This window comes from Muscardinus avellanarius, assembly GCF_963383645.1.
Source record: "Muscardinus avellanarius genome assembly, chromosome: 16".
NCBI classification, from domain to species: Eukaryota; Metazoa; Chordata; class Mammalia; order Rodentia; family Gliridae; genus Muscardinus; species Muscardinus avellanarius.
In genome coordinates, this window is record NC_137802.1 from 73,245,429 (window position 1) to 73,265,584 (window position 20,156).

Genomic DNA, 20,156 nt, shown 5'->3' on the forward strand with positions numbered 1-20,156 from the left:
CCCCCACCGGGCACCCCAGCCCGCGCAGGTGCCCACCTGGTCGAAGAGGTAGACGGTGACGTCATCGAAGAAGGACACGGCCTTCTTCTTGCGCTCCAGGTCTTCGCAGAAGGCCTCTGGCAGCAGGCTGGGCATCTTCAGCAGGCTGCGCAGGTTCCGGGCGCTCTGGCTCTCCACCACCACGGGCACCGCCGCGGCCTCCTCCTCGCTGTCCTCGCTGGGCTCCTGGACACTGTAGCAGCGGAGCTCCTCATCCGACTCGCTGTCTTCACTGTCCTCCTCCTCCTCCGGCCGGCCCTCCGAGGCCCCAAGGCGGCCAGGCAGTGCCAGGCAGAGCGGAGCCCGGGGGGTGCCAGGGCCCCCTGTCCGCCCCAGCAGGGCCTGTCCTGGGGCCCTCTGGAGCTCCCCACTGGGGCCTTCTGAGTTCAGCAGGACCGGGGTCAGCAGGAAAAACTTGGAGCGGCCCGGGCTGGGCCCAGGCTGTGTCTCTGCCGGGTCTTGGGAGCCTGGAGGCTCTGGCCTGGGGCTGCTGGGGCAGATGCCTGGCTCTGGGGCTGGCTCCCCTGACTGCAGCTGTAGCGGCACCACCCTGGTGCCAGTGTCCGGGGCCCCCCCAAGCACCGCAGGCCCTGGAGAAACCGGCAAAGGCTGCAGCTCAGGGCTCTGTGGGCCCTTCGGGCCTGGCTCCAGCCCCAGGCTCTGCGACCCACTCTGCTTCCGCGCGTCGGAGGGGAGCTCAGACTCGGCATCCAGGTCTGAGAAGTACGCGGAGTCTCGGTAGGGATTCTTCTCAGTGACGCCGAGGGAGGCCGAGCGCGGCGCGTCAGGCCCCGGGCTCTCCCCCTCGGAGGCCAGCCCTCCAAGGGCCCCCGGTTCACTGGCCTCGTGGGCCTCTTTGAGCACAAGCTCGGGGGAATCATAGTTCTCAGTGTCGTAGCCACTGTCTAGGGCCCGGGGCTGTCCCCCTGGGGCGCCAGCAGCTGACGGGCTGGAGACCTCACAGCCGCCGTCGCTGGCCGAGGACGGGATGTCCAGCGAGTCCAGGGAGTCTGGCGTCCCCACCTGCTTCTGCAGAGAGCGGAAGGCAGGCGCCACATCTGGCTTCTCAGCCTGTGGGCCATCGCTGGACAAGTCAGTGAAGACCCCGGAGGTGGGCTTGGCCGTGTCCTCGTCCTCACTGCTGGGCGCCTCCAGCTCAGCAGGGCTGCTGCTGGCGAGGGCTGGGGCTGACTCGGGCACCATCACCTGGCTACTGTTGGTGGGCGTGGGCGAGGCGGGTAGGGCATCGGGGGCGCTGGCCTCCTCAGAGGGAAGTGGGGCTCCCTCATGGGATGGGGAAGGGATGGAAGGAAGGGGCAGCTGGGGCCCTGTGGAGCCCTCGGCCTCGTGGGCAAGCCTGGGTCTCGCCTGGGGATTGTCAGCCCCGCTCACAGCGGCTTCTGTCCAGGGGGGTGTGACCAAGCCCTGCACAGGGCACAGCTGTGGACGGCTGACGCAGCCGCCTGGCTCATGGGGGCCCAGCAGAGGCTCCCTGGGGTCCTCGTAGTGCAGGGACTGGCCCAGCTCAGGGGCGGCCCCTGGGGTCTGCTGTGGGCTGGGGCAGCCATCTGTGTAGCTTCCCACACAGCCAGGATCCCAGGACTCCGGGTCACGGCGGCAGCTGTTGTTGTTGGCTGACCTGTTGGAGCTCCAGTGTCCACGCTGGGTGGCTCTCTGCAGCTCGGCCTCAGCCAGCTCCCCCTCACCCGGGGAGGAGTGGGCCCTGGAGCTGCCCGAGGGGGAGGCCCCAAGGGGTTCCTCCAAGAAGGGTGGGCAAAAGGTGGCCACCCCCCAGTCTGCATCCTCGGCCAGCATCGAGGTCCCTGGGGAAGGCGAGCGGGAGGGCAGATCCCGGGCGCAGGTGCTGCGCTGGCTCCGGGCGCAGGGGCCCCAGGGGCCGCGAGCGGGCGGCACGGGGTCCAGCAGCGGCTCCAGGGCCAGGGAGGCAGGGGTGCTGCCCTCCGGGTGGTCGTCCCGGTCAGCAGCGGCGCGAGGGCTGGGGGCGCAGCCCGCACAGTCGGGGTCGTGGCCCGCAGCGGGCACGGCCTCCTCCAGGCGGATGAAATACTCGCTCCCCAGGGAGGGGCTGTGCGCGCTGAGCACGGGCACCACGCCCGGCGGCGCGCCCTCGGGGGCGCACAGCTCCTGCAGGCGCGCGGTGCAGCCCGGGCTCTGCGCCGCCCCCGGCGGGAAGGCCTCGGCGCCGCGGCCCGCCTCCCACTGGCACTCGAAGTTCAGGCCACGGCTCGTCTCGGTGACCGTGAGCACGTCATCGCCTGCGAACTGCTCCAGCAGCGGAAAGGAAGAAGGGGCGGCCAGCTCGGCGGAGCCCAGCGCGGCGCCCCCACCCGCGCCCCCCGGCCGCAGCGAGCACCAGCGCCGCTCGAACTCCTCCTCTGCCTCCGTGGCGCCCTTGGCGCACAGGTAGGACAGCAGCAGGTGCACCTCCTCCGCCGTGGGCCGCTGCTCAGGCTGCACCCAGCAGAGCTGCATGACCTCGTACCTGCGGGAGGCCATGGGTGAACCCACGTCCAGGAAGGCCAGAGTGCCCCGGGGGGGGAGGGGCAAGGGGGTCCCCACCCAGAGTACCTTGGGGCAAGGGGGTGTCCTACTTCCTCCCCCTCCCCCTAAGGTCTGGAAGTCTCTGGGGTTGGGGCTCTCTCTTGGGTCCCCCTCCCCCAGGGGGAGGGCAGAGGGAGGAGCCCACAGGCCACAGGAGGAACAAGGCCAGAAGAGAGGGAAGGGTCTGGGGCGCGGCCTGTTGTCTCTCCCGCCCAGGACGGTGGGGTCCTCACCAGCGGTCAGACAAGGTCAGCTGCAGCTGGGGCTGGGGCAGCTTGAGCTGCTGCTCGCGGACAGCGTAAGCCAGCACCTGCCGATCCGAGTGGTGGGGGTAGGGCTGGGCACCCAGCTCGAAGAGCTCCCAGATGGTCACACCCAGGGACCTGCAGGGCAAGCGCCACAACAGGGCTGAGCATGGCCATACAGGCAGGCCCCTGGTCACGCCCTGGATCAGCACTCACACCAGCCAGCTCCCCAAGGACAGATATGCCCAGGCCTTGAGCAAGCCCAACACAGTACCTGGCCAGGAAAAGCCAGACTGGCCTTGCACCAAGCCAGGTCCATCAGCCCACCCACAGATCATCTACCAGGAGCTGCCGGTAGGGGGAAGGAGGGCTGGTGCCCCTGTGAAGCGGAGGGAGGACGGAGCCTGGGATGCTGCGGCCCACAGCGCTGGGAGGAAGCCCCGGGGGTTCCTTCCAGAGGGTGCTGGCTCCGCCCTGCTCCCGTGGGCCCAGAGAGCTGGGGTGTAAAGGCCCTAGCTGATCCAGCAGTGGAGAAGTCTGTGACCATGGCCAGAGCTCACTGGGGACCCCAGCCGGGCGGTGGTGTGGGCACACCTCCAGGGTCAGCTCCATGGAGAGGCGAGTGTGGAGGCATGGTTAAAGGGCTTAGGCGTGCATGCCTGCAATCCCAGTACTTGGGAGGTGGGGAGAGAAGGATCGCAGGCTCGAGACCAGCCTGAGCAACGTAGCAAGGCTCTCAGCAACTTAGCAAGACCATACTTCCAAACAAAAAATAAAATGGGAGCCGGGTGTGGTGGCGCAGGCTTGTAACCCCAGTACTTGGGAGGCTGAGACAGGAGGATCAAGGTTCAGACCAGCCTCAGCAAATAGTGAGGCCCTCTGCAACTCAGTGAGACCCTGTTCCAAAATAAATAAATAAATAAAATAGGGCTGGGGGTGTGTAGCTCGGAGGTAGAATGCCCCTGGGTTCCATGCCCAGTACTGCAAAATAAATAAATAAATAAATAATAGCCGGACGTGGTGGTACACATTTGTAATCCCAGCATTTGGGAGGCTGAGACAAGAGGATCAGAGTTCACAGCCAGCCACAGCTACTTAGTGAGGCCCTTTGAAACTCACTGAGACCCTGTTTCAAAATAAAGAATAAAAAAGAGGGCTGGGGCCGGGCGTGGTGGCACACCCTTGTAATCCCAGTGCTTGGGAGGCTGAGACAGGAGGATTGCACAGGTTCAAAGCCAGCCTCAGCTACTTAGTGAGGCTCTCAGCAACTTAGTGACCCTGTTTCCAAATAAAGTATAAAATAGGTCTGGAAGTAGAGCCCCGAGGTAGAAAAGTCCCTGGGTTCCACCCTCAGTACCACAAAAAAAAAAAAAAAAAAAAGAGGCCTGGGGGTGTAGCTCGGTAATAGAATGCACCTGGGTTCCATCCCCAGTACTGCAAAAAATAAAAATAAATAAATAAATAGCCGGGCATGGTGGTAATCCCAGCTTTCAGGAGACTGAGACTGGAGGATCGGAGTTCACAGCCAACCTCAGCTATTTAGTGAGGCCCTCTGCAACATAGTGAGACCCTGTCTCAAAATAAAGAATAAAAAATAGGGCAGGGGGTATAACTTGGAGGTCGAATGCCTCTAGGTTCCATCCCCAGGCCCTCAAAAAAAAAAAAAAAATAGGCCAGGCGTGGTATCACAGGCTTGTAATCCCCGTGCTCGGGAGGCGGAGACAGGAGGATCGCGCAGGTTCGAAGCCAGCCGCACTGGCTTAAGAGACCCTGTTTCCAAATAAAAGTATAAAATAGGTCTGGGAGTGTAGCCCGGAGGTAGAAGGGTTCCATCCCCAGTACTGCCTAAATAAATAAATAAATAAATAAATAAATAAAATAGGGCTGGGGATGTAGCTTGGAGATAGAATGCTCCCCTGGATTCAATCCCACAGCACCATAAAAAAAAGAGCTTAAGGGAGGCTCCCCAAAAGTCCATGGATGCAGGCCCTGGTGGTCACTGGGAGCAGGGGGCAGAGAGGCTAGGAGAAGCAGAGGCTGGTCCTGCCAGGAATGGATCACCCCGAAGCAGGAGACACCCCCAGGCCTGTTAAAGCCAGCACCTTCCAAGTTCCCAGGGCAGGGCAGCTCAGCCCCTGTTCTTCCGAAGCTGCGGTGTCAGGTCGGAGAGAATGGCCACTGTGCCCAGCTTGGTGTTGGGGACTCCGGATGGGGGCTCCCAGGCAGCAGTCCTGGGGATCCCACCGTGACCTGCCTCCGCCCCCCAGAGGCAGCCAGCAGCCCCCCAGATGTTTTCATGGGCACAGATGCGAGTCTAGGTCCATAACCCATTGGAACGTGCAACCCACGGCTCAGCTAGACGTGGCCTTTGGACTGGAATGTGCATTCTGAGCCTGATTTTGTGGGTGTGGTCAGCCTGGCGGATCTGTGAAGCCCAGCACCCCGACTCTGACAGGGTCCCTGCCATTGTGGTCCACTGGTGCCCGCAGCTACAGGAACCACCAGAGACATGAGCGCCTATTCCCACATAAGCCATCCCACCCACAGAGATGCGGGACGGTGGGTGGGCGAGGCCCTCGCCTGCAAGCCTGCAAGCCTGCAGCCCGGCTCGAGGGCGCTCACGCAGCAGGCGCCCGCAGGGCCCGGCACTCACCACACGTTGCTGGTCTTGGTCTGGTCCACCACGAGCAGGTTGCCGTGCACTTCGTCCACTAGCTCAGGAGCCGTCCAGCGCAGCGGCACCCACAGCTGGTCGGCCGTCACAAAGTAGTCTTCCTGTGGGCACGCAGGGGCAGGGTGAGCCCGCCGCGGCAGCCCGCCCTGCAGGTGCGCCCGGCCCCCACTCACCCGGTATTTGCAGTGAGCCAGGCCGTAGTCACCAATCTTCACCGTCAGGTCTGCGGTAAGCAGGCAGTTCCGCAGCGCCAGGTCACTGCGGGCGGGAGCAGGGGTGAGCGTGATGCCCGGCTGGGGCATCCAGCGCTGAGGGTCCTTTGCCCACAGCTGGAAAGCTGTGCCCCAGATGTCCAGGGCTCAACCCAGCAAGTAGGCAGGAAGAGGTGACCGAGGGGCTTCCCACCCCACACCTAGCCGACCCCAGCCCGTGGCCCGCACTGGACACTCTGGGAGGCCTGTGTGGACACAGTCTCAAAAAAGACAATGCAGAGGAGAAAAGTGACCCCCGAGAAGGTCAGACGATGCCCTGGGGCCAGCAGAGCCGCTGCCCGCCAGCATTAGGACCCGGCCCTCCTGCCCCCTCAGGCCATAGGAGCCCGCTCTGAGTGTCCACAGTCCTTCTGGGACCATCTCCCCTCCCGGCCTGCACTCTATCATCACCCCAGCTCCCTGGAAGAAAGGGTCGGGGGACCGGAATCAAGGGGGAAACTGAGGCCTGCGGTGTGCTAGGGAGCCCTGCCAGCAGCTGGAGCCCATGTTTGAAGACCTGGCCTGGCCCTGCTACACCAGGGTGGAGCTGAGGCCCAGGGCAGGGTGGAGCCGCTAGGCACCACTGCCACCTGGTGGCCGGCCCTCGTGCCCGCCTCTACCTGCTGCCTGGCTGGTGGCCTCAGGGGGGCTTGAGGACAAAGCGAGAGAGTGTAGGCGCCCTCGGCCCTATGGCTGCTGCGCAGGGGACAGGGTGGGGACCTGTGAGGCCTGCGCCTGTGCCAGCGGCGGGCGGCGGGTGGGTCAGGAGGCTGGCGGCTGCCCTCTTCAACAAAATCACTGATGCTGGAGTTGCCGAGTCACCACTCAGCACCAGGATATTGTTGGGGAGGACCGCCCGTGCGTCATCCGCGCTGGGGGGCCACTCGTCGGTCACCACTTCTTCCAGCACGCCCCCCCCAGGCTCCCGTGGGGCGCTGGGCACCCTGGCCCATCTGGCTGCCCAAGGCAGGCGTCCCTCCCGCCGCGGGGCCAGCTAAGCCCTCCCCGGGGCGGCCTGAGGGAGATGGAGCTGGGTGTGGCTGACTGCCTGGGGACAGCACGGGCCAGCTGGACGTCTGCGTTTCTTCAGTGGCCCCTCTACAAAGCAGGTTCCAAGCCCCAATCGACCCCATCTTAAAAGCACAGTGGGTACACAGGTTACCCGGTTTATCATCACAAGGCCCGGGAAGTAAGACTGCCGTAGGCGAGGGGCGGGTGAGGGAGACCAGCCAGGGCGAGCGGCCGCCCCTCACCTGTGCACGTAGTTGTTACGATGCAGGTGCAGGACACCGCAGGCCACCTCGCAGGCCATGCGCTGCAGGGTCAGGGGGTCAGGTGCCATGGACTCCGCCACCCGGCAGCTCCTCAGGTAGCCCTTGAGGTCCCCCTGCAGAGAGGGAACAGTCACCTGCTGGCGGAGCGACCTCTGTCCAGGAGGGCCCCACTGCCGCCTCCCTGTCCCCTCCCTTCCCATGAGCGGGGCGGACATGGTGCCTGCCTAACAGACATGGGCAGCTGCGGACCCGAGGAGCCCTGCCTCGTGTCCACCGTGGCTGGCTCTCAGCAGCTGTGTGGTCCAGGGGTGGACCACCAGGGCGACCCACAGGTAGATGGCCAGTCGCAGAACGCCTTCTCTACACAGGACTGGCTGGCCAGCCCTGTGGGGTCCGTAGGGCTGACCAGCCCTGCCGGGTCTTGGGTGTCCCTTTGAACAGACCAGAACCCAGGCCCAGGCAGACCTGCCCACCCGGACAGGAGCCAGGGAGGGATATGCCCTGACTGCATAGCAGCCAGCCCCTGGAGGGCCCAGACACTAGACCACGAGGTTCTGGGGGGCCAGCCGGGGGCCCAGCTCAGTGCCAGAGCTGTGAGCGTGTGAAGGGGCGGCCAGCAGGCGCCGGACTCCAAGATGGCCCCGGGAGTGGCCTCCCAGCCCCCAGGCCTCAAACAGGCCGCAGACTACTGGGAGGGTTGCGAGCCCCACGGCTGGCCGGGATGCCGTGCTACTCCCTGGCTGTGTGGGGAGCCCAGAAAGGGAGAGCTAGCACAGGTGCGGGGAGCCCCAGGCCCACGCTGCCCGCAACCCCGTGGCCCTGTCTGATGCCGCAGGTGGCCCTCTGCCCGGAGCCTCCAGAGCTGTTGTGGTGGGGCCTCCTGGGACTCCAAGTTGGGGTAAGTTTCCTGGGGGAGGTGCTTTCAGTTGGAAGGGCAAGAGAGGACCCAGTGAGCCAGGCCCCCACCCCCGGCGCGTTCGTGGGGCCCCGGCAGGCAGCCACTCACCAGCGGGCAGAACTCCATCACCAGCAGGTAGGGCGTCACCTCGGCGCACTGGGCCAGGCACTGGAGCAGGTTGGTGTGCTGCAGGGCCCTGCAAGAGCCCGGGGCCTGGCTGCGGGGCGCCCAAGTGCGCCCCCCCACGGCACCCGCCGCTCCGCTGCACCCGAGCCCCGTCCCTGCCCCACGTGCGACCCACCTGTAGGGCTGCGTCTCCTCCAAGAACTGCATCTGCTCCTGCACGCTGGCGCTCACCTTCAGCTCCTTCACCACCACCTGGGTGCTGCTCACGCCGGAGTGCACCTCCCCCAGGAACACCTGCGGGCGGGCGGCACCTCCTGTCCCGCCTCCGTTCACTCCTTACTGCACGTGCTCCGGAGCCTTCCCAGCGAACCCTCTGGCTGAAAGTGTGTGCGTGCGTGCGTGCGTGCGTGTGTGCATGCGTGCTGGGGATTGAAGCCAGGAGCATTCTGCCTCTGAACTACACCCCCAAGCACTTTTTTTTGTTTTGAAACAGGGTCTTGCTAAGTAGCTGAGGCTGGCCTCAAGCCTGCCATCCTCCTGTCTCAACCTCCCAAGTACTAGGACTATAGGCATGCACATCACACCCAGCTCTGGCTGGGATATTGTGTTGTATTCATTCCTCAGGGCCCCACCTGTTCTGGCTCTCTCTGGGGGATCCAGAAACTGTCCCGGCTGAGGGCCACGGGGAGCGAGTGTCCTGCGCGCTCACGCCGCCAATGTCCTCACACTCACCTTGCCAAACCAGCCGCGGCCGATCTCCTTCAGGTACAGGAGGCTGTGCCGGCCCAGGTCCGTGGACTTGAGAAGCTGCACTGTAACGGGGCAAGGGCTTCAGGACCCTGCTCGGCCTCCTCCATTCCCAGCCTCCTCACCCAGCCCCCCAGGCCTGTTCCGGGGAGCTGCCCATGGAAGGCACAGGCCACACCCGGGGGCTGCCATCAGGAGCCAGGGTGTCTTGTGAGCAGGGGCAGCTGCAGCCCAGGAGAGCCGAGGATCTGCCGGTTCCATCCAGGCATCTCTGTGCACAGGTTTAGGGAAGGGAGTGCCCGAAGCCACCGGGACGAGCAGGCTCTGGAGCTGGACCTGCCGCACATCAACACGGGGCTAGCAGTATGGCCGGTGGGAGGCCGGTGCCGGGGATTGGGGAGGGCGTCAGATCAGCCCGCCTACCCCTGCCACCGGCTGGCATCCAGTGCACCAAAGGCCCCTTTGTGGGGGCTGCTTGGCACGGCCCTGTACGGGACACACTGGGCCCATTCTCCCTGTGGCAGGCCTGGTGAGGTCAGTGGGCAGGAAGGGTCAGTGCGGGCCCTGGAGGAAGGGGCCAGGCCAGCTGCGCCCACGCACACCCCAGTGGATTCCCTGAATTCTGCTCCCACGCCAGCGGGCCAGAGGGCAGCGGGGCTGGGCCGGGGCTGAGGCCTCTGCTCCTGGGGATCAGAGGCTTGGGGAACGGAGTTCCCAGGCAGAGTGAGAGTGGTTCCTGGGTCCCTGTGGCCTGGGACTTCTCCGCTCCCTAGTCTGTCTGGACGTCTCCCATCCTGGGGTCTCAGGACCTCACTCGTCCCTAAGTAGGCTCAGGGTCTGGCCATGAACCAAGGCCAAGAGTCACTCACCGCAGGGCCAACAGGGCAGGGCCTGGGCCCGGGAGCCATTCTCCTGCCATCTCCACACGGGGTTCCTAACCCCAGACCCCACGCCCATCCCGTTTCTCCCTGCCCCAGAAAACAGACCACAGCTGCACAGACGCCCTCTGTCCTCTCCTGGACCCATGTCCCCCTTGTCCGCAGAAACAGTCCTCTAGTGCCTGAGCATTCGGAGGGTCAGGCCAGGCAAAGGGCAGTGCCCCCGGGGTGGTCCCTGGCCCCCCATCCGCTCCCAGCTGTGTCTGCACAGTGCTCGGAGACCTTCCTCCACACAGGGCTGGGCCCCCACCCTTGTTTGAGGCACTGGAGGCGGCTGCAGGCCTTGGACCAGTGGGCACGTGCTTCTGACCGGGAGCCTGTGCCCCCAGCTGCGCCCTTGGCGGGAGGCATGACAAAAACCACCCAGGAGGACCCAGCACCAGCCCAAAGGCCGCTCCCCATCCTCGGTGCCGAGTCACCGTGAAGCTCCCGGGCCTGGCGCCCTTTCAGTGCCCGGAGGCCCAGGGGTGGGCAGCGAGGGGGCATGCCCTGGCTAGAACTTCCAAGGCTGATGGCCATGGAGGAGGCCGGGAACCAGAGACTCTGTCCTGTCTAGGACGGAGCTGGGGTCTCTCCATTACCTGGAACCCAGGTCTCCAGCTACTGCTACAGAGATGGGCTGGGGAACAGCCCCAGGATGAGGGCGAGGGGCATGCAGCCCCCAGCCCGGGAAGCTCAGGAAGAGGGGGGCCTGGGCCCCTCGTGCCTGCCTCCCAGCCCCACCCCAGGCCCCACCAGGGCAGCCCCCAAGAGCCCCTGGCAGGGCAAGCAAGCTCCACCATGCCCAGAGAAGGGCAGCCAATCCAGGACCAGCACGGCCACCCTGTCCTGGCACCACCCCTTCTCACAGCAGCCCCCCAGGGAGGGGTGCCAGGCAGAAGGCTGTCCCCGCATCTGCTGGCAGCCGGCCCCCACGTCCCAAGGGGGTGGCCCCCACCCTGACCTGGCCGGGCCTTGGAGTCGCAGGCCAGCACACGGCACCTGGCCCTGGGTGCCCCTCCCTGCGCCTCTGCGGCGGGGCCCACTCACCTGAGCGGCCCGGCTGCTTGGCCATGGGCAGGGAGACCTCGGTGAGCGGCAGGACGTACACGTCGGGCCCATTCTGCACAGCCGCGGCCGGGGAGCCCTGTGCCGAGAAGTCGGCGGCGAACTCGTCCCCCTCGGCATTCTCAAACTCCTGCGGGCCAGGCAGCACTGCCGTAAGCCGGGCTCCGGGAAGGCGCCGCCTGCCCTCACTCAGAGCCGGGGAGCACCCGCACCCCTCTAGTGCCCTCTACCTCCTCCTGCAGCCCCCACTCCTGGGCCCCACCACTCTGGGGACCCAGCTGTCCAGGAGGGCCCCAGGCGCTGCCTCTGCCTAGGGAAGGGGCCCCCTGGGCCCTCGGCCTTGTGAGGGGTTAGGCCCCACCTGACAGGCTGGGGCAGGGTCCAAGGGGCACGCAGAAGAGACTGAGCCCGCTGCTCTGCCTGACGGAAGCAGCCCCAACACCTCTGCCACCCCCGCCAGCTGCCCCACAAACACACCCTGGGGCAGCCTTGGGGACAGGAGCTTTGCCACCTACCCCGGCCCCAAAGTCATGTGGAAGAAGCCCCCAGGCCTGGCCAGGCCAGGAGCAATAGCGCGGCGGCCGTCTTAAGCCCCGGGCGGCACCCCCACCTACCCTACCGTCCAGCTGCAGGTGGACCTGGGCCCTCACCCAGCCGCCCGTCCCCGGAGCTCCCAGGCTCCTTAAGAGCCTGCACCCGCGGCCCCAGACAGCCACTCCTGGCTACTATTCTGAAATGCGGCTGTGCACCTGTCTGGGGAAGACCCCCTCCTCACCCAGCACACTCCTGAGGGAGAGCCAGGTCTCTGCACTGACTTAGGACAGACACACCTCATCCCAGAGCACGGCCCAGCCCTTCCCAGCCACACTCTGTCCCACCCCACCCCCACTGCTCAGGGGGGACTGAGGCTTGGAGGGTGGAGGGGCTTCCTGAGAAACTGAGGCCTCTCTGCCCGCTCCAGGTCCTGTGCCCTGTGAACACACGCTGGACACGGTACCACAGGGACCCCTACTCATTTTTTTTTTTTTTTGGTATTGGGAATTAAAACCAGGGCCATTCCACCTTCAAACTACCCCCAGTTCTTCCTATGTTTTATTTTGAAACAGAGTCTCGCTAAATTGTTGAGGGCCTCACTAAGTTGCCAAGGCTGGCCTCGAACCTGTGATCCTGCTGACTCAGTACTCAGTCCCAAGTACTGGGACCGCAGGAGTCACCACCATGCCCCGCACCCCTCCTCTTCTGGATCCTGATTTTCTCGCTGCAGAGAGGCTCTGGCTCTCTGGGTATTCCTGCGGGCCTGCCCAGGTCTGCTTTCCTGGACCGGGCAGTGGGCTATGCTTATGCCACCCTCCCCAGGGCCCAGGAGACCACTCCGAAGCCCTTCCTGGCCCTGTAGCCCTGGCTGCTGCCTGGCCCCACCCCACTCCTGCCTGCAGGTGGCTGGGCCCAGCTGTTACCTGCCCGGGTAGCCTGGGGGCCCGCCAGGCCCTGCGAACACAGCAGGCAACCAGGTAGCTCAGGGTGAGCATGGGGTCCTGCCCAGCAGCCCCCAGCACCACTCCAGGAGGGAGCCCGCTGTGCAGCCGCCCTCCCACCGAGGCACACTGGCTGGAATGTTCTGGGCACCATGTAACCAAGAGGCGAGGCGGGCGCGGGTGGGAGGGCGCCGCGCCGGCCCTGTGTGGGGCCTTGTTCTCAAGGGCCCGAGGAGGGGCCGCTCTACAATGGCCCCACAAGACCCACCGTCCCCATCCTCCCTCCCCAGGGAGGGGGCACCAGGGCAGACCCCATGGGCCCTGAGGGGACACAGTGCGGCCACTTGGTTCCCTGGTTGACGAGGGCCCGGCCTGAGCCCCTCAGAATGCTCTGAAAGGAGGACTGAGCCAGCAGAGGTCAGTTTTGGGGAAAGACCAGGCTGGGCCCGTTGCAGTTCACCTGCTGGGAGGGCAGCATGACTTCCCCGTGATGTGACATTTGGGGCAGGGGGGACGGTGGACTCTAAAATAGGAGACCATGGCTGGGGTCCTGGAACACAGACAGGGACCTGGGCTTGGCCCTTGCGGGCCCCTCCCACCCTGACCTCAGGAGCACAGGAATCCGACCTCCTGCCAGGGCACCGCTGCCCCGTGTGGGCGTGCGGATGGCCCGAGGGCCTGCACAGGCTGCAATGTGCTGACCAGCAGGCCCGCGGCCCACGCCGACCCTGGGCGGCGCCTCTGCTCAGGGCTCAGATCCACCCTTTCTACCCTGACTGCTAAGGCTACAGCTGGTCAGGCTGGCCCTCGGCTCCATCCTCGGTGGGGGGACCGCAGCTCAGAGTCCAGCCTCCCTGAGCTAACTCAGTGACGGCCACCAGGCCCCGAGCAGACACGCCGGTCAGCAATGGCGGCTCCCCACTGAGGGGACTGGGCTCAGAACCTGCACTTGATGGTTCCACGGGCAGAAGGTGCCCAAACTGAGGGGCTCAGAAGTGTGTCTGTCCCTCCTGTCCCCTTAGGTGGCTTAGGTTTCTCTCTGACGCAGCAAACAGGGGAGCCCCCACACCAGCGCGGGAACCTCCGGTGGTCCTCAGCCTCCCAGCACACTGGGCAGCTTGGGCTGGGGACCGGAGCTGGGACCAGACACGAGAGGCCGCGTGCCCTCGGAGGGCCCCACCATGAGGAGCTACAGGAGGGATCCTGGAGACCCCCAGAGGAGGGCTGTGGACCAAGCCAGTGTTTAGACAGGCACCAGGGGCACCAGGACAGCCCTGGCCGCCGCAGCCACCTCGGCGGCCCTCGGGGAAGGGCTCCGCACCAAGGGGGCCTGCCAGGCCCCGGGCCCCTCGCAGCCTGGGGACCCAGCCTCACCTTGAAGCCGATGCCGCCCTTCTTGCAGCACAGGCAGGCCAGCATGAGGACAATGACAGTGAAGAGCACCGAGAAGGACACGGCCACCACCGCCAGGGAGGACGACCAGGACAGCTCGCTGAGCGGGGCGCCGTCTGCCGAGAAAGGGGCCTGTGGGGCAGTGGCACGGGCACGGGCGCCGTCCCGCCTCGCACCCCGGCCCTGAGGCCTGGAGCAGGTGGCCGGAGCCCGCCATCCTGTGGCCGCCCCTGGGTGCCACTCTGACCCCACCGAGGGAGGGCAGTGCCCAGGGTGGCCAGAGCAGGCCAGATCCCAGTTCTGGGGCTCGTGAACACCCCTCTGAGAGGTGAGGCTCACAGCAGCTGTGGGGACCCCTCCATTTATCTCCCATACGGGGGCACCCCATCTTGCCCTGTGAGGCGGAGAGCTGGTGGAGTGGGCTGCTGGACAGCTGGAGGCTTGGCCCTGAAACGGAAGGCCTGTCTGCCAGGCAGCCAATCTCCTCGGTGCTCCAAGTGGACCCCAAGACACAGCCCCAAGGCTTGCAGTGCCCCTTTATGCTGGGGACTGTAGGGGCTCCCAGCCCACAGTGCCTGCTCTATGCAAAGCTCTTCACCCCAGATGGGGAAATTGAGGTGCCCGGAACAGCCCGACAAGCCCTCCGACCCCCAACTGCTGAGCCAGAGCCGTCCCCAATTCGGGACTCCCCTCCAAGCCAGCCACAGCCTATCTACTGGCCGCAAGGTGGCAAGTGGGGGCTAACTTGGCACATCCCCCAGAAAGAGGGCACAGGGAGCGGGCCGCTCCACCCCTGGGCCTGTCCAACTCGCCACATGGGGCTCAGGTTTGCGCCATGCCCTAGGAGCCTTCTCTGGCCGCCCCCCTGCATTTGGCCCCCGGAGGTTTTTTGGACCACGCTGGCTGCTCTGGTCACTGGGCACCCACAACCCCCTGCTGCACACAGCTGGCCCGCGGCCTCCTGACCCTGCGCCAGGCAGCAGCCACTGGCAAAGGCCCACTGTGCGGCTGCCGGGCTGGGCTAACAGGGCACCACAGTGGGCAGCGGGGCCCGCGGGCCCAGAAGGAGCGCAGTGTGCCTAGATGTCCCCCTCGGGCCTCCAGACCCCTTCTGCATCCACACTCGGGGTAGAGGGGGCCTGGGCAGCCAGGGTAAGGGATAAGAGGGCAGAGTTTACCTGCCAGGTACTGGGGAAGGCCCCACGGAGGACAGGCCCTGAGCACCCCTGGCGGGCGTCCACAGACAAGGCTCTGGTGCCTGTGTGGGCATGAGCCTGCAGAGGCCCCCACCGCCCGAGCACCTGCGTCCCCATCCCCAGGTGTCCCGGGAGCAGCTAGCCCCTGAGGACGGCACGGTTGCCATGGTGATCCATCTCTCCAGTCTCCATCTGGTGCCCTGTGGCGTCAGCGCACTGGCCTCCCACCCACCTCCCTGGCTGAGCAGATGAGCCCCTGGGTGGCCTCGGAGCTGGGCTGCCCCCACACCGGTCCTCTGAGACAGCAGCAGGCAGCGTGGCCCCTCACCCACCAGCCTTTGGGGCTGCACTGGCCGTGTGCCAGTCCCAGCTAGGTGACCCAGCACACACACACACACACACACACACACACACACACACACACGTATACATACACACAGCATGCACACAGCCACACGTGTGAACACATTGTACACAACTGGCACCCGCATGAACGTGCTCTCACAGACACGTGTGCACATACCATGCACATGTGCGTACACGTTCACAATACAGGTCCACGCGTGTGCATGTGTGCACTCATACCGTGTGCACACATGTGAGCGCATTGATTGATGGAGGAGAGGAGCCCTTGGGCCCACGAGAGGTCAGCATACAAGGGAGTGTGACTCTGGGCGCCCGCCTCAGAGTGTGGCCTCAGGTCCACAGAGGCCACAGCACGGGAGGGCAGGCATGGTACGAGCACTCCCCAGGATGGAGATGGGGACAGAAGCCTGCACCAGCACCTTGGCGCTGGGCCTGGTACGGGCAGGTGAAGGGAGGGCACCCAGGGGCAGGCAGTAGATTTTGTTCCATGAATCAAATAAGTCAGTATATAGACAATCAAAGGAGCCGGCTGGCGAAGGTGCCCAGGCAGGGGCGGGCCAGCAGACAGAGCCCTGGGCCGCAGCTGGAGGAGCCACTGAGCCTGGGTTATAAAACACAGGTGGACTGTCAGATGCAACCCACAGATTTTCTACTTATGTCCACCAGAGGGCCTGGGAGCAGACACCCACAGCCATGGCCGCCCAGGCACGTTTGCGGACTGCTCGCCTGAGGATGGAGCCACCAGCCCAACACGACCTCACAGCTCGAAGCTCCTGCCGGAAGACAGGTGCTGCACATGTGCACTGTCTGCTTCTGCTACGTCTTAAGCAGCCATTTCAACACGCACCAAGCACTCGCCATTGCATGCAGACTGTCCCACAACTTCTCCCAAACTCCTGGAACCCTGACCGTGTTCTGGCCACCAAGTAGTCAACCCTGACAAGTGCTTGTACTGAAATGCCCAGTTCCAGCCAGGCTTGATGTACACTCCTGTAATCCCAGTACTGGGAGGCTGAGACAGGAGGATCGCAGGTTCAAGGACAGCCTCGGCAAGTAGTGAGACTCTCATCAACCTAGCAAGACCCTGTTTCAAATTAAAAGTAAATAATAGGGCTGGGGTTGTAGCTTGGAGGTAGAATGCCCCTGGGTTCAATCCCCAGTACAAGAAGGGGGGAGGGGGAGGGGGAGAAAGAGGAGCAGGAGGAAGAGGAGGTGGAGGAGCAGGAGCAGGAGGAGCAGGAGGAGCAGGAGGAGGAGGAGGAGGAGGAGGAGGAGGAGGAGGAGGAGGAGGAGGAGAAAAATGCCCCGTTCAAAGCAGCCCCTGGGAACTCCATGCCAGCACCCCTGCCTCTCTGTAACTTGAACTCATCACAGCTCTCTCCGGGGCGGGGTGCTCAGATGGCGTGTCCCCGCAGTGTGCACATGGGCGTGGGCCTCGGCTCCCTGAGGCGGCAGCTCACCAGAGGACCCGGCCTTCCTCCGTGGGCGATGTCCCAGGACGAGCTAGCATCCTCCTTGCAGACCCCGGGAGAGGGGCCGTATCTCCATCGCCCCTCCTGCTCCTGCCAGTCTCTACCAGGAGAGCTCAGCCTTCACCCCACTTTCTGCTACTCCGGCACTCCTGGGGACGGCATCTGCATTCCCTTTGATCTATTTCTATCCCGCCAGGGACTCCTGTGTTTCCAGCAGATGCAGTGTTGGCGTAATTGCTTACTTCAAGGCTCATGTTGCCCCAGATTTGGTGAGAGGACACCTGGAGGAGGCAGAATAGTGACCCCGGAGGCCCTGCCCTCCTAGTGAGGCCCCTGCTAGCGAGCCCCACCACCCAAGTAAGGCTCAGCCCCCACTGAGGCCGCGCCCACAACCACACAGCCCCTCTCCGACCTGAGGCCCCGCCCACATAGCCCTGCCCCCACGAGGCCTCGGCCACACCCACACAGCCCTGCTCCAACCTGAGGCCCCGCCCACATAGCCCTGCCCCCATGAGGCCCCGCCCACAATGACACAGCCCTGCTCCAACCTGAGGCCACGCCCACATAGCCCTGCCCCCACGAGGCCTCGGCCACACCCACACAGCCCTGCTCCAACCTGAGGCCCCGCCCACATAGCCCTGCCCCCATGAGGCCCCGCCGACAATGACACAGCCCTGCTCCAACCTGAGGCCCCGCCCACACAACTCTGCCCCCAACTGAGGCCCCGCCCACAACCACACAGCCCTGCCCCGCCTGAGGCCCCGCCCACAGCCACACAGCCATGCCCCCATTGAGGCCCCGCCCACACCTATATAGCTATACCTCACCTGTGCAGCCGGGCCCTCACCTGAGATCCCTGCTCCCCCCTGCCCTTGGAGTGGCTCAGAGTCCAGGGTTGCTGGGGTCCATTTAGGGTCAGCCACTGAGTCATCCTGAGGGACCCTCCACCAGGTGGCACTCGCTGGCCATCTGGACCCATGGTTTAGAGGGCCCAGAGCTGCCCTCGTATCCTGGGCAGGTGGTCAGATGTGCCAGGAGGCCAACCAAGAGCATGGTGTGACCCCCACACCAGCCTATGGCACTCTAGCGACCGTGGCCTGGCTCCACGACCCACTCTGACTCCATCACAAAAGGCACCAAAGGCTCTGTACCCTGCTCCCAGACACTGCCCTCCAAGTGGATGGGAGAGTCAGAGACCCCAGGAGCCGCACCCGGCACACAGGCCCACCTCATAGGCGAGGGCAGGGCAGCGGCTCCAGGGTTGGGCTTGCTGTGCCAAGCCGAGTGGGTATACCAGGAAGGGGGTTGCTGGGTTGGGGTGAGGGGAGCCTTTCTAACCAAAGGGAACTCCACCGCCCAACAAGTGGGCACTTGGCCACTCCATGCGCTAGGGCCCTCCCTACACAGTATGAGCCCTTGGGCCGGCAGCTGCGGTGCACCCTAAGAGTCAGCGAGTCTGCGCCCACCCAAGAGGACACCTCGCACCGAGAGGCCAAACATCCAGGAAGGGAGGCGCAGAGAGGGGGCTTGCCTTTTCAGCTACTGACACCTCAACGCTACAAAAATTAAAACCACGTGCCAGAGCCCTGCTCAGGAGAGCTTGGTAAATAGCCGGCCTGGCCAGGCGGCGAATCCAGCAAGCAGTGCTGGACAAGCCAGGGGTGCAGCCTCCCTCCATGGGTGTGACCACGATTCAGCATATCTGCATCAAATTAACATCGATGGGGACTGGGAATCGAACCCACAGGGATGGACACGGGTCTCATTAAGTGGCGGAGACTGTCCTCATACCTGAGATCCTCTTATCTCAGCCTCCCAAATACTGGGATGTCAGATGGAGCCCGGCTTTAATTAGCATCTTAAAAGGAGATAGCTTATAATCCCAGCATTTGGGAGGCTGAGACAGGAGGATCGCGGTTTGCACACAGCCTCAGCTACTTAGTGAGGCGCTTTGTAACTTAGTGAGACCCTGTTTCAAAATAAAGAATAAAAAATAGGGCCGGGGTGTCACTTGGAGGTACTAGGTTCCATCCCCAGTACCGCAAAAAATAAAAAATAAAATAAAAATTTTTTGGTGGTACTGGGATTCCTGGAAACCCTTCTACCTGTGGGCTACACTCTCAGACCTATTTTATATTTTTATTTGGAAACAGGGTCTCTTAAGCCAGCGAGGCTGGCTTAGAACCTGCGCGATCCTCCTGTCTCCGCCTCCCAAGAGAAAGGGATTACAAGCATGGGCCACCACGCCCCACAAAATAAAAATTTTAAAAGGAGCCGGGCGTGGTGGCGCAGGCTTGTAATTCCCGTGCTTGGGAGGCGGACACAGGAGGATCGCGCAGGTTCGAAGCCAGCCACACACCTGTTTCCAAATAAAAATATAAAAATAGGTCTGGGAGTATAGCCCGGAGGTAGAAGGGCTTCCAGGAACCCCAGTACCACCAAAAAAAAAAAAAAAAAAAAAAAAAAAAAAAAAAAATTTAAGGAGATAGGTAAACTGGGGACAAAGCTTGGAGGTAGAATACCCCTTGGTTCAATCCCTAGTACAAAAAAAAAAGTATGCCAAAGAGCTGAGCTGACACCTTCCCTGCATACAGTACATAATCAGCAAAACACAAGTAATATTTTAAGACCCAAAACACAGTCAGTCGCCAATGAGGAAATGCAAATCGTCCAGCCCCCAAAGAAACGTTCAGCTTCTCATAATCGCGGATGCAAATTCGAGCCCTGCGTCCTCCCTCCAGACAGCGGGAGTCCTTAGCAAGAGTTCTTAAACCACAGCCGCCGCCGGCCTCTGATGGGGGAGCCCTGAGAACAGCCTTGGAGACCCGTCTGCCCCCACGCTGGGGACGCGGACCGAAAACCACGCAGGGCGCGCAAACCAGGGAGCAGAGCAGCTGGGCCGTAGGGCGGCCCTGGCGTTTTGGGAAAGGATGCTCACTGGAGCCGCCTCAGTGCAGGGGACGCTGGGGCCAGCAGCATGGAGATCTGAGATGCTGCAAACACACGCTCCCGGCCTGCGCACTCCGAGACGGTTACCCCATGTGCGGGCCACCTCGACATGCTTTCCACAGAGGGCAGGCCGGCACCGAATGTGCATGCCCGCTCGGGCCTGTGGCCAGCCCTGCCCAGCCCAGTGCCCCCAGGGTGACCACAGCTACTCCCCAGTAGGGGCCACACCACCACAGACCACTGTCCTGAGGCTCCCCTCAGCCCCGTGAGCTCTGCTCACCCTCGCCAGCATCTGCCGGGCACCGTGGGGCCCAGAACCGAGCACGGCCAGCTCAGCCCAGCCCCACCCCACCACCGAGAGGCCAGCCGCAGGGCCTGTTGGCGCCGGGCAGCCTAGCATCGGAGGGCCTCCAGCACCAGCCCTGCCCGCCTGGTGACGCAAGCGGGGCCTCGCGCAGGAAGGAACTCGCGCAACCGGGCTGGGCCGGCATTGCTGAGGATGCGC

General features: G+C 64.0%; 1 protein-coding gene across 1 annotated transcript in view; it reads right to left on the bottom strand.

Annotated features, from left to right (window-relative positions):
* AATK (apoptosis associated tyrosine kinase) overlaps positions 1-20,156 on the bottom strand; it is a gene marked incomplete at both ends in the record, with an annotated part of 32,551 nt that overhangs the window by 3,093 nt on the left and 9,302 nt on the right. Inside the window, 10 exons of the mRNA XM_080714158.1 lie at positions 37-2,542; positions 2,835-2,984; positions 5,500-5,621; positions 5,694-5,778; positions 7,025-7,158; positions 8,052-8,139; positions 8,245-8,363; positions 8,802-8,881; positions 10,784-10,931; positions 13,651-13,784. Coding sequence (XP_080570284.1) covers positions 37-2,542; positions 2,835-2,984; positions 5,500-5,621; positions 5,694-5,778; positions 7,025-7,158; positions 8,052-8,139; positions 8,245-8,363; positions 8,802-8,881; positions 10,784-10,931; positions 13,651-13,784 — 3,566 coding nt within the window. The remainder of the gene's footprint in view (positions 1-36; positions 2,543-2,834; positions 2,985-5,499; positions 5,622-5,693; positions 5,779-7,024; positions 7,159-8,051; positions 8,140-8,244; positions 8,364-8,801; positions 8,882-10,783; positions 10,932-13,650; positions 13,785-20,156) is intronic.